General features: G+C 34.6%; 2 protein-coding genes and 1 long non-coding RNA gene across 3 annotated transcripts; 1 reads left to right on the forward strand and 2 right to left on the reverse strand.

Annotated features, from left to right (window-relative positions):
• The first annotated feature begins 1,807 nt into the window (after positions 1 to 1,807).
• Positions 1,808 to 2,921, forward strand: LOC106339858. Its single transcript, XR_001269245.1, has 2 exons — positions 1,808 to 2,303; positions 2,489 to 2,921. It is a non-coding gene; the product is annotated as an uncharacterized LOC106339858 (long non-coding RNA).
• Positions 2,922 to 5,088: 2,167 nt separating this feature from the next.
• On the reverse strand, positions 5,089 to 8,284 carry LOC106342839 (phosphoglycolate phosphatase 1B, chloroplastic). The gene is made up of 11 exons (XM_013781879.1): positions 7,990 to 8,284; positions 7,474 to 7,541; positions 7,192 to 7,284; positions 7,021 to 7,092; positions 6,773 to 6,844; positions 6,601 to 6,660; positions 6,425 to 6,477; positions 6,165 to 6,262; positions 5,817 to 5,916; positions 5,534 to 5,637; positions 5,089 to 5,439 (listed from the first exon to the last, which is right to left on the reverse strand). The coding sequence occupies exons 1-11, from the start codon at positions 8,240 to 8,242 to the stop codon at positions 5,333 to 5,335; spliced, it is 1,080 nt and encodes a 359-aa protein (XP_013637333.1). The 5' UTR covers positions 8,243 to 8,284; the 3' UTR covers positions 5,089 to 5,332.
• A 381-nt stretch (positions 8,285 to 8,665) lies between these two features.
• On the reverse strand, positions 8,666 to 9,404 carry LOC106339984. Its single transcript, XM_013778838.1, has one exon. The coding sequence runs from the start codon at positions 9,381 to 9,383 to the stop codon at positions 8,832 to 8,834; it is 552 nt and encodes a 183-aa protein (XP_013634292.1). The 5' UTR covers positions 9,384 to 9,404; the 3' UTR covers positions 8,666 to 8,831.
• Between the last annotated feature and the right edge of the window lie 287 nt (positions 9,405 to 9,691).

Here is a 9,691-nt window from a genome sequence, read left to right on the forward strand (position 1 = left end):
TCATTATTGAATAGTTGATCTGTTTACGGTGAGATTTATCACTAGGTTTTGATGGTTTTTAAGAAGTAGAGATCAAAGCCTTACTACTTTTAAATAAATATCGTTAACGTATCACGAGTTTCGCATGGGGAAGTTTGTATTACAGAAAATCATTAGTATTTGTATAAGAAAATACACAAGACGACACTCATTATAAAGTCACTAAATATAGGGGTCAGACAGTGAGTGGAAATCAGGGATTTGAGAGATATTTGACTGAATAATTAACGACGTAACTTGCGATTTATACATTTAATTTCCGTGTTGTATGAAAGAAATATCTGATTCATTTGTTTTTTCTTCAGAGCCTTTCATTCCATTTGTTTAAGATCAGTTAATACAAAACCACTATTGCATAAACTATCGCAAGCGACCTTTGTTGTTGTCGCCAGGACGTTAGGATTCTAAAATCAGATTGCAGGTCTCATTTTGATTTCCGTGTTGTCTCCTCACGTCTCCATCATTTGGATCCATTTCGTTGGATTTTGATGGCACGGCTGCTTCTTCCGGTAGTTGTGTCCGGTGACGACAACAACGGTTGTTCTTCCTCAACCAAAAAAAAACCAATAGATGAAGAGTAGATAGGAGAGAGCGATGGTGAAGTCTGTATTAGCATTAAACATAAACAAACGTTTTGGGTGAAATGAGATGACTGGAATGAAACAAAGGCTAATGGTTTCACGTGGGGCAATGGGTTTTTGGTTCCAAGAGGATTTGTATAACTCAATGATTTACAATGGTGAAAATACTCAGAAAATGTTTATTACTCATTAACCAACAAATTCACGCTTCCAGTTATTTAATCTTTGAATATTAATCAATTATAAAAATATTGCCAAAAAATTAAAGTCAGTTATATAAAATACTATAAAAGTTTTGAGAATATTAATATTGTTGTAAAACTTTATTAGACATGCACGTGTTGCAATGTTTTACTAGCAGGTGGACATAGAGTGTCAAATGCAATAAAAGTAACATTTTTTATATATTAAATATATAATATACACCAATGGCGCCACTTTAACATTAGTATATTAATATCTTTAAAAAAAAGCATCACCTTGACATTAGTATTTTAGTATATTTATATATACCCCAATGACATCACTTTAATAAATCATTTATATACAACAATTGTTTGACTAAAGAAATCACACCAATTGCCACTTTGACATTAGTTAATATATTTTATCTAAAATCATATTCGTATAATCTCATTTTTCATCTTCAATCTTTTTAATTTTTAACTATATCATTATATATATATATATATATATATATATATATATTAACAAATATTTATATATTATCATTTTAAAACATTTAATATATAATCATTTCTAAAATAATATTTAAAAGTAATATTGATTATTAAACCTAATACTTTTGAAGCGTTGCGTCACTTTAGAATTAGAATTTTCAATATTTTTTATAATACAGTATTTAGAATATTATTTTTTTATCTTTAGTTTTTTAAGTTATATCAATTAAAAATATAATTTTAATTTATTTTAAACATTTGATGTATAATCATTTTAAAATAATATTGAAAAATTAACATTTATTTTCCTTCCGCGATCTCACGGAGGGTCCACATCCTAATATTAATAATAGAGAAATAGCCCTAGATAACTCTAGATCAAGTTTTTCTTTCCAATCTAGACCTCAAAACTAAATATCACAAAAATATTTCATTTAAAGATGGACAATGACCATATTACCCTTATTCTCTAATAATTATAATCAATTTAAAAAAAATTATCTGATTTTCCATCGTCGTCATCTTCTCAGCCCTCTGTCGTCATCATCTTCTCAGCTCTGTCGTCGTCGTCATTCTCTCAGCTCTACCATTGTCGTCATCCTCTTAGCTATGTCGTCGCCGTCATCCTCTCAGATTCGCTGTCGTCATCCTCTCAACTCCACTGTTCTTATTCCGCGGTCATCTCATCCACCGTTGTCCTTCATCTTATGATCTCATAGTGCTAGGGTTAATCTAACATTTCCCGATCTAGTCAATTCTGGTGTTTCACCTGATATACCTCGAGGAAGCTACGTAGATTCACCAGAGATTGCTAAGAAAATCAGATTATCCACTGTGCTTTCTCTAGATCTGTGAAATTCTCAGCCATCAATCAAACGTTTGAGTTTGAGGTGTCCACCTGGGAATACGACGACGCTTGTGATAAGTATTAACTAGGGTTCTACAAGGGAGGATGTGACTCTGGGTGTTGTGAATTTCTTAAAAGATGAATTTTTCAGTGGAGGTGAAACTGTGGTGACTGATGCTGACGAGATTTTGTTGTATCAAACAGCTAGAATTAGGGATTTCGCTTACAAGTTTCAGTCTTTGGTTATGGGGATTACTTCATTGACTTGCATGCATTTTGCACTGAACTTTTCTTTGTGTTCTTATTCATAACAACTATCGTTTATGATTTGATTGTTGCAGTTTATATCCGGCCTTGATTTGTTTCGCAAGTGGGAGCAAATACACCTTTTGTGATCTTTGATCTAAAAGGATGCTTGTTGGTCTGGAAGAAGAGTTATCTATACGCTTAGAAGGAGTGACAGGAGCCACAATTCTATGTGGCATTTCTATTAGAAAGGATGCCACAGTTTCTTTCATGTTGCTTTCTTATCTCTTTTGATTCTTCGACAAGATGTTTTGTCTCCCTTTTTATCTTATATGTGAGAAATATGGTTTCATATGGTGCTTGAGAGCCATAAAACTATAGGTATATCGTTTCATGTCTCCTTTTGTTTTGTTTTGTATGATTTTACCAACCAACATAGTAGTTAGACATATCGTGTATGAAAAACAAAAGGTAAATAGTTTCATGTCTTTTTTTGGTTTTGTTTTGTTTTATATGATTTTCTTCTTTCTTTGTAGAAGCCCATCGAAAAATTGTCAAATGTTTTCCAACTTTATAATATATAATTTTGGTTTAAATAAATTTATATATTTGATTAAAACAAATGATTCTCTTCAGCCTAGTGTCTAAACCACAACTCTTACTAAATTTGAAAGTCACATGCCCCCGTGTTCGACTCCCAATGGAATCCAGACGTTTAATATTTTTTTAATTGGATAAAACGTTGTTGTCGCTCAATATAATGCTCTTTCTTTGAGTTCTTTCTAGTGGGAGATGTAAATTTTTTCCTTATTTTTTTTTTCAGAATTCTACATCACAATTTGAAACTTACCAAACATGCAAATATCAAATCTTTAGTTCCTGATTTCATTTCATTTTTAGTTTAAACATTGCTAGATAGAAACACACTAAAATATTATTTCTGCAAGCCCATCCAAAAACTACCAAATGCTTTCCAATGGCTACAACATTTTTTTTTTTTTTTGTAAAATCATCAAGAATATGTACAATGCTTTCTTGTTATATTTTCAATAATCAACATAAATCTCCAACTGTTTTGCCTTGACTCTGAACCAATCTGATACTTCAGCTCAGACAGTGTTTGTCTAAGAGGTAATAAAACTCCCATCATATTACTATCCTGCATAACCAAGTAAAAAATATTTCAAAATTTGTTAACACCGAATTTTCTGGAAAATTTTCTTGAAACTATACAAATCCTTCTTGAAAAAAAACACACATTTCACTGGCACAAACAATCGTCTAGAAATGTCATAAGAAAATTCACGATCCTACCAAAATATCAATATGCGTAAGCCAAACAAGTAACCAAACAAAACGTTTTTCAAATTTGTTAACATCAGATTTTCTGGAAATATTTCCTGAAACTATACAAATCTTTCCTGAAATTTTAAAAACACTACACAGTTTCACAAGCACAAACACAAGCACAAGCAAGAGACTAACAATGTCATAAGCAAATTCACGAGCCTACCAAATATATCAACATGCGTAAGCCAAACAAGAAGACACCAATCAAAAAGTTTTTCAAAATTTGTTAACATCGAATTTTCTGGAAAGCTTTCCTGAAACTACACAAATTCTTCCTGAAATTTAAAAAATACTACACTGTTTCACAAGCACAAGCGCACAAGAGACTAACAATGTCATAAGCAAATTCACGAGCCTACCAAAGATATCAACATGCGTAAGCCAAACAAGTAAAATAAAGAACAATCTTACCAAAATTTCTTTGTGTCATTGCGTGTTCAAAATTTCTTACCAAATTTTGTAGATGGTCACAAGATTTTTTGTAGTTGGTTTAAACTCTGATACTTGTTTTTTGATCCTTCCTGAAATCAAACAAGTAAAATAAAGAAAAATCTTCTCAGAGAAATGAATAAACACTTATCTCAATGATATTAGTAACTAAGGATCTTGTCTTGTTAGATAGGCCTTTCACCACAAGGTTGCAGCTACCACGATTAAGCTGTGATTTTCAAATGCCAAAAGTTAACATCAAATCGTATCAAATGCTTAGACATGAGACTAAACATGATTAAGACCTTGCAACTGAGATGCTTTCATTGGTATATCCCACAAACAAGCTTAGCATAAAACTATTAGACAAGATCAAATACAATACATAAACACACAAAAGAGCAATCCTTTGAGATACTGGGAAGAAAGCGAGTACCTTGGAGAAAAATGGAAGCTCAGGCTTGGCGGAAAGACAGAAAGAACTCTTCGAGGGAGAAGAGAGTTGCTTAGTTACTAATCTCTTTGAGATAAGTGTTTATCTGTTCGAAAATTCAAAGTAAACAAGGTAAACATTATAAATCCATTTGCGAAACACCCAATTTTTCAATTAAGAACTCTAATTTTGATTTTTGAATTGGAAATGTTTAATACTTACATGGCTTAGTTTGATTTTCGACCGATAAAAGTGTCGACGGTTGTAGATTCACCGTTGTTTATCTCCGACGTCGTCGAGAGAAGAAGGCGATGATGGTGGAGACGTCGAAGAAATTCGTCGCCGTTCCTCTGTTGTTCCTCGACTCTCTTTTCTATTTTTTAAGCTTTATTATGAAATGGTAGTTTAGACTTTTGATCTATTAATGAAGGCTATTAATCTGATTTTTAGTTTCAGAGACTATTTTTGAGACAGAAACTTAAATAGTTCTATTTAGGAGAATTGCCTTTAATAATACGGTTCTTTCAAATTTAGTGTTATGTGAGATAAACATGATTAGAGTGTCACTTCGAGAGAGGATGAGACGGTGATACACAATACTCGTTGGCTCAAGGAGGAGGCTACAGATAGATGAAGCTTGCCAAGAAAAAGCTTATACAATAGATAAACGTGTGGACTGACTCTGAATTTGCTGAGTTCTACAGAGCGATTGACGCGGCAAGTGCTTTCATACATTAGCTGCTTTGAGGGAAAGAAAATCAGAAATCTTGCTGGTGTAGAAATCTGGTTGTATCTTGTTCTCAGGGCTTTCCAACATCGAGATTGAAGTAACACCTTTAAGTCAACAAAACAATGTGAATAAATCTTAGATGGTTGAAATCGAGACTGTGAAAAGAGAGTAACTGTTTATGGATATGATTAGTCATACCCGAGAGGACAAGCAGAGTTTTACAACCACCATTCTGCCCAAACAAAATATCAGTGTCCAATCTATCACCCACCATGCATATCTGTGACTTTTCGATTCCAAATCTGCACATTTTTTTTTTTTAAATGGCAATGCACAATATTAGTGATCAACATTCTCGTTACTTGGCAAATCTCTTTTGTACTACGGATGGACATTACAAACACACCTTTATGCACTTGTGGCTTGTAGAAAAAACTATGTTTACGAAACAGAAAGACAGAATATGAGAATTTAGTCTTACTTGTCTGCCAAATAGTCCATCATAAAAGTTGAGGGTTTTCCAACTACAAGAGGTTCACGTTGACAGGATCCAACAAGAGCACCAACCATAGAGCCACCACCTGAGACCCAGTAATTGCATAGTGGTCGTTCATGGATGATAGAAAGTGGTAACCATAGACAAATAAAGAACTTTTCATGTATAGTAGGGAGTGGTTCATAACCAAATTTACCTAAGCACTACATTATATTATCGTGACTAGACTTGAAATTAACATGCATTTTTTTCTTTAAGAGGATAAAATTGTAATCCTAACGATTAAACTACAGAATAATAAGGACAGTACAAAAGAGATACAAGAAAGCCAACCTGCCCATTCTTGAGCATCGGTAAGGTGGGTGACAGCATCTCGGTTTGTAGCAATGAACAGACAGCCCGGGTTTTCGCGGATACAGAGAGTTCCATACCTTCCATTGAAATGAAGCTGTTAGTTCGCCAAACTCGGATAAAATTTAACAATGATCTATAACAACATAGCTCGTCAATAGAGCAGTAAGTATATCAGTCCTGAAGTGCTACTTTTTTTGATGGTACATGTAAGGGAAACACACATAATTTGAGGATCTTACTGAATTTTGTAGTAGTTGAAATAGCGGTCAAATCCAACCACCACAGCTCCCACCTGGAACGCATTTTCAGGGAAACTTTACTCAATTTTAATCACAATGACAAATATTTCATGCTTTCTAAAGGTTGAAGGAGAAAAGGAGAAAGAAAATAGCAAAGTATAGGAAGGATTGCATACATCATTATCATGCTCCATTAGAAACCCTGGCTTCAGTTCAATCTGTTTTTTACCATCATCCTGGTATTGAAAGAATTGACTGTTCAGAATAATGACAGTTTTGCACAAAGTAAAAGTAGATCACCGAGAACCAAAACGGGAAAATTAGAAAGGAAGGTTATACGATACGTACCGGACCTCCAAGATACTGGAAACCAGCAAGGTCGAGCTCCTTCAAGATACCCTCCTCACCAATCACATAGACCTGAATAAACACATACATCAAAACTTGCAAAAGGAAGCGCCATACTCTTATAATCATTTGATTGGCATATGAGACTGAGTCATGTTTTATTAGACGATGCTTACTGACAAGGAAACACTAAAAGTTATATTTTGACTCTTGGCTGACAAGATTTGATTGAAAGATGATGGGCTTACCTTCTTATCTTTGGGGAAATTAATAGACTGCAAGTATGCAGCTGCAGCAAAAGAAGAAGCAAATATTTCCTCCTGTAAAGAAGAAGAGTACTTTAAAATTTAAATAAATAAATAAAAAACATTTATCTTAAGGGCAACTCCTTTAGCTAGACTGTGAACTAAATTACTAACCTCGTTAACATTCAGGCCAAGAGTCTCAAACTTTTTGCCATATTGTTTCCTAGATTTTGTTGAGTTGTTTGTCACAAAAACCAACCTCTTTCCCTGGAATGTTGAGAATACGTATGGTCAGGTTTATACCAAGAAAAACAATTTGATGTACTGGAAGAAACTTCTTAAAATAGTCGGACTCAAAAATCCAAAAGCTAAAACATTAATCAGTTGAAAAGAGAGCCCAGAAAACAATTTCAAACTAGTCAATTTTTTTATCAATTGAGATTTTTGCTTACCAACCTTGGCACGGAGCATATCAAGAGTCTCTGGAACTCCCTCAATCAATTTATCTCCCTTCCAAATGACTCCTACAAAAACACAATTAATAAATGGGTTCACCACTTTTCGCCTAGAGGATAGATATCAAAGTATCCTCATTATAACGATTTCTTCTGATCCCAAAACCTGTAGCAGTCTATTTTGAACTACAGTGTGTACTCTGTACCGCAGCATATATATATAGAGTTTAAAACAATCATAACAGCATCTCCTTCTCTCCCCAGTGTAACACACTAACATTCCTCTAGGGATTATCTATCTCAACTAAGTGATTATCAAATGACATTATATCAAACCTGTAACACTACTGTTGTAAGCTCAACATGTTTTGAACGAAAGAGGCATAGTAGTTTAGAAGCAAAACACACAGGTCGTATGTCTAATCGAGAAACTCCATCATAATCATCTATTTCTCCCAGTATGTATGTACACAATAAGAATTACCAAATTAACATTCTGTGGTTTGATGACACTCACCGTCACAGTCGAAGATAAAAGTTTCAACGGAATCGATGAGCTGATCGGCGTTCTCGAGCTGCTGTGCCGCCATAGCTCTCGGTGTCATATTGGGAGTCATCACGCGGAGAGGCTTATGATCGATTCTGCGAATGATGCCACCGGAGAAGGAGGAAGAACGAAATCCTGAGAAAGCCTTGACGGAGAAGAAAGGTTTGGAGTTTGGTAAGAGAGAAACTGAGGAAGAAGAAACAAGTGTTGTTCTGTTCAGCATCTTTTCTTCTCTTCTTCCTTTTTTCTGTTTCCGTTTCTTTTGGAATATTTGTTTTTTTAAATTAATTATAATTGGTTATTGCGACTGTGGATGGTGCTGACATGGCAATTTGGGTGGACGTTGTAGACGAAGATATCATCATTCCCAAACGTTTCTTAGCCTTATACATTGGATCAACGCTTATCCGACACACTCCCCATTATATAACTGATAAAGCACCATGTCTTTGCCATTCACTCGGTTTAAATCTCAGGACCGGTAAAATTCGATTTGCAAAATATGACTGATAATAATTTTGATTAATTACGGTTATTCCCTTTCAAATTTTTTTTGCCAATCTCGTAAATCTCATCCTTTGATGATTCACAAGTTCAGAAGAGAACGGAGGAGTGACTGTTTTTTTTTTTGAAAATATATGAGTTCAAAATATACACACTGATCTTATTTATGACAAAATTATCAAATAACAAGCGTGAAACCATACATGATGATATATAGTTTTTGCCAATTTCACAAACATAAATATATAAATAAAATCAACCAAAGAATGAATCCAAAGTACCAAAAATAGAAACACATTGAATTGAAATCAAAGCTTGAGTTGAAATGGGTAAGAAGGCCAATCCTTGAGATCTTCTTTTTGCCTCTGGAACTTACTACCATCATCATCCACAACGCTCTCATCCAAATAATCACTGTACTTCAACAAGAACGCTAACACAAGAACAACCCACTCTAAGCAGAACATCAGTATACACAAACCACCTGCGAGTTTAAGAATCACCGCTCCGTCTTCTACCAGAACATAAGATTTCAGAACCCTGAGGAAATCCCCTGTTCTCGTGAATATCAGAACAGAGACTGCCCCTTGGAATATGGCAGCGAGGACTGTGGCCACCATGTGTGCACCGTACAATCTGTCGCTTGTGGTTGCGGCGGTTGAAGAGGCGAAAACGGAGCAGCCGGTGACAGCAGTGGCGATGGTGAGAGTGTGGAGGAAGATGAGAGAGAGGCCGGAGAGAGAAGGGAAGAGACGGAGGGAGATTGTGAGGAAGATGCAACTTGAAGCCGAGCCTAAGAGGATGTAGTTGCAGAGTAGGAAGATGTTGTGTGTGTTTCCTTTAGATCTTGAGATTCCCATTTTTATTGTTTAACTGTTTTACACTTTTGTATGGTGTTTTTTTTTTTTTTTTTTTATGTAAGCTGTTTTCTGTTCGTATCAATTCACTTGGTTTTAGGATTTTATATAGACATTGACATTGCATACGGAATAAAATTGAGAAGCGATAAAGCTGATAATTTGTTGGGATTAACGGTCGAATTTGTTTTTCTATTTGAAAATATGACCGTTATATGGCTTAAAGGAAGAATGACTAATGTGTCGAACTGTCGATTAAGGTGCAACGGCTCTTTTACTTTTAAAATGTTTCGTTAATTGTACGATTGTTT

The sequence above is a fragment of the Brassica oleracea genome, chromosome C4, assembly GCF_000695525.1.
Source record: "Brassica oleracea var. oleracea cultivar TO1000 chromosome C4, BOL, whole genome shotgun sequence".
NCBI lineage: Eukaryota > Viridiplantae > Streptophyta > Magnoliopsida > Brassicales > Brassicaceae > Brassica > Brassica oleracea.

Coding starts and splice junctions, on each gene's coding strand:
- LOC106342839 (XM_013781879.1), bottom strand. CDS start 8,242: ATGCTGAACAGAACAACACTTGTTTCTTCTTCCTCAGTTTCTCTCTTA. Junction 7,542..7,989: donor TTTTATCTTCGACTGTGACG/GTGAGTGTCATC, acceptor GTGTTTTTGTAG/GAGTCATTTGGAAGGGAGAT. Junction 6,263..6,424: donor TTCAACTACTACAAAATTCA/GTAAGATCCTCA, acceptor TTTCAATGGAAG/GTATGGAACTCTCTGTATCC.
- LOC106339984 (XM_013778838.1), bottom strand. CDS start 9,383: ATGGGAATCTCAAGATCTAAAGGAAACACACACAACATCTTCCTACTC.